This window comes from Eimeria acervulina, genomic scaffold (assembly GCF_000499425.1).
Source record: "Eimeria acervulina Houghton genomic scaffold, Eah_scaff1458, whole genome shotgun sequence".
In the NCBI taxonomy this organism is placed as follows: domain Eukaryota; phylum Apicomplexa; class Conoidasida; order Eucoccidiorida; family Eimeriidae; genus Eimeria; species Eimeria acervulina.
In genome coordinates, this window is record NW_013549183.1 from 1 (window position 1) to 6350 (window position 6350).

At 53.1% G+C, this 6350-nt stretch overlaps 1 protein-coding gene across 1 annotated transcript; it reads right to left on the reverse strand.

The window, feature by feature from the left end:
• Position 1: 1 nt before the first annotated feature.
• On the reverse strand, positions 2–2036 carry EAH_00059990 (hypothetical protein; the record flags this gene model as incomplete). The annotated part of the gene is made up of 1 exon (XM_013393528.1): positions 2–2036. A coding segment is annotated over one exon (2035 nt), but the record flags the coding sequence as incomplete, so codon positions are not given.
• Positions 2037–6350: the final 4314 nt, after the last annotated feature.

A 6350-nucleotide genomic window follows, 5' to 3' on the forward strand; every position in this document is an offset into this window, starting at 1 on the left:
GCAGTCGTCGGTGTAGCAGGAGACACGCCAGCAGTAGGTCTGCCAATAGCCCCCGGGTCCACTGGCAGCTCCGCCTCTGTCACCTCCGCTGCAGCTGCGGGGATGGCGCTGCCTGCGCCTGCCCCTGCGGCTGGTACCGCTGCTGATTCTACACCTGCAGGTCTGCCAACAGTCAATAAATCAGCAAGGAGCGGCGTCCCCAACCTCCTGGCTTCTCCGGCAGTCGTCGGTGTAGCAGAAGACACGCCAGCAGTAGGTCTGCCAATAGCCCCCGGCTCCTCTAGCAGCTCCGCCTCTGTCACCTCCGCTGCAGCTGCGGAAATGGCGCTGTCTGCTCCTGCCGCTGCTGCTACAGCTGCTGATTCTACAGCTCCAGGTCTGCCAACAGTCAGCAAAGCAGCAAGGGTCGGCGCCCCCAAGCTCCTGGCTTCTCCGGCAGTCGTCGGTGTAGCAGGAGACACGCCAGCAGTAGGTCTGCCAATAGCCCCCGGGTCCTCTGGCAGCTCCGCCTCTGTCACCTCCGCTGCAGCTGCGGAAATGGCGCTGCTTGCTGATGCCGCTGCTGCTACAGCTGCTGATTCTACAACTCCAGGTCTGCCAACAGTCAGCAAAGCAGCAAGGGTCGGCGCCCCCAAGCTCCTGGCTTCTCCGGCAGTCGTCGGTGTAGCAGGAGACACGCCAGCAGTGGGACTATCCAGCGCCGCTGCTTCAGGCACATCCCCCGTGATAGCAGCTCCATCAGCCTCACAATTTGAATCCCCAGCTGCAGCTGGACTAGTTGCGCCATCATGAGGCTGCGAAGATCCCGAACTCACCTGCATGCTGATGCCCTCGGCAGTCGAGGGATCTGCTGCTGCACCAGCAGTGGTAGACCGCATCGCCGGTTGCGAGGTGCTGGGCTGAGGTGTATGAGGCCTTTCAGATAACGGGGGAAGCCATGGATTTTCTACCATAGGCGCCGAGAACGGATCGGCAAGTTGCAAATTCCCCTCCCGTTGCTTCTCCGGCAGCTCCGACTCTCCTTGCTGCTCCCGCTTCCGTTTCCGCCTGGTTCGATCGTGCTGGTCTTTGCGCACGTCTTGCGGCATCACTTGCTGCTCCGTAGGTGAGTTTGGCTGCTGCTCATCGCTTTGTTGCAACCGGCGCTGCTGCTCCTGCTGTTGCACTAGCGGATGCGTCTGTCTTTGCTGCCAATCTGGGCGCTGCCACTGCATCTGTTGTTGCTGTTCGAACAGATCGCGCTGCGGCTGATGATGATAGTGGCGTTCCTGCCGCTGTCGCCTGTTTCGCCGTTTCCGCCGCAGCTGCCACGCCAGCCGGTCCATCTGACACTGTAGCCGGGACATCTGTGTCTGCAGCTTCCACAACTCCTCATACACTCCTTCCCACCCAACAGCAGCAGGATGCCAGGCATGATGCCTGTTAGGGGAGAACGTCAGCTGCCCTACGCCTACATCGAACTGCATCTGCATTTGCAGTGGAGGCAAATGCGCAGCTGGCTGCTCAACCAGGACTTGTGGGTAGCCAAGCTGCTCTGGCCTTGGAGCCGCGCTGGGTGGGGGTAGACGTAAATCGGCTCCAGCGGGTCCATGGAGAGATGGATGCTGCTGCTCCTGGGGACCACGTCCACCATCACCAAAACCCGCCCCAGCTACACTCGAAAACGGCCTCTTCTTAAGGGGCAATTTCAGCTCCTCGCCAGCAGGCAACCTGGATCCATGCGGAATCTGGCGTTGTTGCTGATTCTCTTCGTCACCAGATACGCCGCAAATATCAAGTGACGCATCGCTGCCTTCTGCGCCGGCCAGGCTGCGGCTTCGAAGGCCCTGGACTGCAAGTCCCTCATAAGCGCGCGAGCAGAAAAGGACAAGTAAAGCAACAGCTGTGACGGAGGCTAGGGTTGCTAGGAGATCACGCAAAAATGAAGGAGAACGACAGGGTGTGGGTCTCAAATTGACCGGTCGAGCAGAGATCGACACCGTTGGTAACTCTGAAGAGGCGAAAAGCTGGAAGTGGAACAGTGCTTGGGGATGCATGACCCTTAGAAATATTATGCAGGCTTGGCATTTGGCAGCAAGTCTAAAGTGTGGAAGTGGATGCCATGAGGCACACAAGCTGCATTCCGCTGTGGCATGAGATACGCCTCGGACCTCCACCTGATCTCGATGCGCCTCAGTCTTCCACTCGGTCCAACTGTGGGAAGTTCAAATGCTGGATGAAGAGCTGCTTTATAGTGTTCTGAAAGAAAATGGGCCCACTTTGGAGCTAAGTAGTGAATGCAGCATTGCCAACGGGGACGGTGTTGTGAATTCGATAAGAGGCTCCAAGAGAAGATTCGGGTGGTGCGGCGGCATCATCAAAACAAACGAGTCAGATGGAAAACAAAAAGAATTCAAGACGGTTTCTTTTATTCGAATGGAGTTTCGACGGTCGCACGGGTGTTTTTCATCCTCCACCGTCCCCTGCATGCCATGAAACCCTGATACGCAGCCTGCGAAGGCGGTGACGCGTTCGTGTGCCATTGACCCAGTAGCAATTTATGGCATCAACATCGCAATTTCTCCCTCCTAAATGATGGGGTTGTCAATATTTGGTTAGTAAAAGCATTAACTCTCCCTTTTGAGTCCGGGAATCGGCGAAATTGGCATCTGCGCAAAACCAGTCGGGCAGTTGCGTAACGGCAACTTTGTTGAGGCATCTGCATAGGTGTTCATTGAAAAGGAAGCCACCCCTGTTAATAATCGCATATTCTTGCTTACTGCACTTTCTTGTGGTGAATAACGGCTCCTCGCAGAGGTGTTTCAGGCTCCCCTCTCCGTCACCAGGCCACAGATAACCTTGTTGTCGCGTACACCTCGTATCAGCAAGACGGTTTGCCTTCTTTCCAGCCTATTTTGATAAGGGCCTTTTATACTGAAGTTAGAAGGCTCTTTGGGGCTTACATTGGTAGTCCCGCTTTTGACCCAGTGGCTCGTGAGGTCCTCGACTTCTCAGGGTTGTATCCAGCTCTGCGCGTAGGTGAAGTACAAATGCAGCAAAGGTTCAGAATGAAGGTCTTCCCTCTCTAATCCATCGTGTTTTCCCTTCGACTTCTCACGCTTTATAAATGCAACTTTTGTGATTCATTTTGGCTTCCTTGCCCTGTACAATATGTTTGCCCGCCTTGGATAGCACTACTGAAACCTGTTGAGTCTGTCAGCTTGGCTCTACTCTCTGCCATCGTTCGCACTTTACGCTCACAAATATAAAATTTAAAAAAACACATCATTAATTCAGGGCATTTGGAATTGTTTGGGTAGGCTTGGCTGAATTCTCGGTGATACCTCGAATTGTCCGCCAAGGGCCGGGCGATCAACGCACATGTAGCCACGCTGCCCGACGCAGTTCCTACAGTAATAGACAGCCTCCATTCAAGTACAAATGCGTGCAGCAGTTCCAGGCAAATCAAGCTTGAGACAGGCCATAACATGAAAGCATTGCTTCACTTCAACGTTCGTTTTTGCCGCTACACTACTGCGAATCATTAGCCCCCGGAGCTCGCAACAGTGGCGTCGCTCATACGCTTCAAAGCTGGCATTTCTATGCACAGAACGGCGTTGAAAAGCTTATGCGTATTCAGAAGTACTTTGTGAGTGGAGTTGCAGCGCCTGTGGTAAAGCGCTGGCTCGTCTCGTTCAGTCCCCTATCCCATCGGATACCCACACAGTTCAATGCAGTGGAAAGCATTAATCAAAGCTTCGTTGCCTTCCTTTTCACAACAATATTGGATAGCTCCATTTTGGCTGCCATCACCCTTCCCGCTCCATTCATGTCCGAGTGGAAGCAGTGCTGCCGGTGTTGTTGGTGCTACTATCGCTATTGTTGTTAGTGCTGCGGGTGTTTCTGGTTTGATTGCCACCGCCGCTTCTGGTGCTGTCGCTGGTGTAGCACTCCTTCGTGCGGCTCGGGTACGTCGGCAGCCGCCGGTACACTAGCAGCCCTTCCAGCTGTAGGTCTTGCTCTAGATGCTGTTGATCCTGCTGCTGCAGGTCCAGAGAGGTGAAAATAATATGAAAATTTGCAGGGTCTCCCAACAGCTGCTAAGGTGTACGGGGGCCGGAGGCGGGCCCGCAAGCCCCCAGGTTCAAACATAAATGCGAAAATGAGAGTGTTTCCAACGAAGGCGCAGACTGAGCCGTAGGTAGATATATCACTCCAGAGAGCATATTTGTGGGTAGTGATAAGCGCGTTTTTTCCCTTGACATAGCGACAGCAACAACGAATAGTTAGGTGCAGCCCAATTTTATCGTGCGTTGAGCAAAGCCACGTTTGCAGTTACTGCCGTTAATTTCACGATAATTAATGGATGCACCTGAAGAATTGCCCGGCCCAGCAGTGAACTGTTTGTCATACGAATATTGTCAACGCTTTATTTCCCTTCACCAGATCGAGTAGAGCTTCTTATCGCAAGTAGGATACTGCGGCTCTCTTTCAGAGAAACGATGCTGGCGACAGGAGAAGGGGGGCGTGCTTCCAGCCGTTGGATTGCTGAAAGAGCATCATCCCAACTGCTGTGTCACTGGCATCGGGTTTTACGAAGAGAATTTGGTCACAATGTGGGTGCGCAAGTGCTGGAGACGAGGTCTCCGATGAGGCTTATGGCCGTTTCCTCGTCGGTAGCTGCCCAAACAAGTTTTCTGCACTAGTCAAGTTGGCCTGGTAGAAGGGATGCGGCGCGAGCAAATGCAGCGATGAAGGTGCAGTAGTATGGTGCACTACTGAGAAACCTCTGAATTTCCGTTTGAGTTTATCAGGGGGAGGCCATATTCGAATAGCCTCTCCCCCGGATCTGGTTCGACCCCCCCCGCAGACGTACGCTTGTACATTATTTTGCGAATGCGATTATGTAACGCATTCGGGATATACTGGGAAGTGCAAAAACGCACCAGGGGAGACCACTGATGAATAGACTGCTGAACCCTGTTGGCAGTCACGTATTACGCTGATCTGGGGACTTGCAAGCATTCGTTTCACGGTAATTTTGTTGAGCTGCTTGCTGTCGATGCTCTTGCTCCGCGTCCCGTCATTTTTCTTCCCCTGCACTCGATTGCGTCCACATGCGTTGACTGTTGAGCTTTGCACTTTCATAGCACTTCGCCTGCTTGCCTCTCGATTTTATCTTCAAGCTCTGGGGGTGAGTTGTGTCTTGAAACAAGCCTCTGGGCTGCTATGGGAATGTCGACCATCGGGAGCCCAGAATGTGGCCGGCCAGCTGCTAGCTACCTATTATTAAATGCATCATAGAACCCTTTCCACAATTGTGGATAGGTCCGCTGGTCGCGAGGCATTAAGCGGATCGAGTCACCTAATACTACTCTTTTCGTAAGAGCGTCGCACCTGAGTGCGTACATTTCTTCGTCTTTCCCGCACCGCACTGCGTAAATTATTCTCCTCCTCTTCTTTCGCCTCGGGACATTGAATGCATTTCCCTTAATGTAGATTACCCAGGTGACACTGGAAGAGGTACAAGATCCACTCTCTGAATTCCTCGCAGCATATAGGCCTCAACAGTCGCGTCTGGACACCGGGTATCCGCCCAACACTGCGCCATCCCCGGCATGCCTAGCATATCTCGTGCGGAAGTAATCCGACATAATAATCTCGTATCACGGTAGTATGGCCTATTTCTAAGTTGACTTTTTACTGCACGCTAGCAGTTTGCGGATTATTGCTTGCCTTCTATATCCACGAAGGGGGGTCGTCGAGGCTGCCCCAAAGAATTGCAGCACCTCTCCGTTACTATATATACCAAATCCACTTCGCAACCTTCGTGAAGGTACGCTAGCAACTTCTGGCCAATAATGCAAACTTAGAGCAGTAAAGTGCTGACTAGAGAAAGATACGCCAGTGCAGGTATCACCTCATTCGGCCTCATCATTCGGCCTCATCACTGAGTACCTTGCACTTTGCCCACAGCGCCTCCCCTGCTGGATTTTCTGAGAGCGCTGTTCAGATTCCTGCACCTCCAGTTCCTTTGCTGTTTCCAAGCGACGCGACCCTGTTTAGTGCAAAAGAAGTAGGTGCAATACTCTGTAGTGCCTGACCCGTCGGCTGCCATCAGTACCTGCAAGTTCCCGAACGGGTCCCCCATTCGTAATTCCTTTACCCAGGGGCTCTGTTTCAGACCTATTTTCAAGCCCCTTATCTTCTTTTGCAGCTGGGGTGGTGGTAAAGGCATTTTTTCTCTGTTACGCAAGTGCTACACCGTACCGGCGACGGCAACCGTTTCACGCCCGTTTTACCCTCTCCGCTACACAATCGGTTACTGAATGCCTCCAATTGGGGGCGGGGTTGGTATAAACCATCGAAAA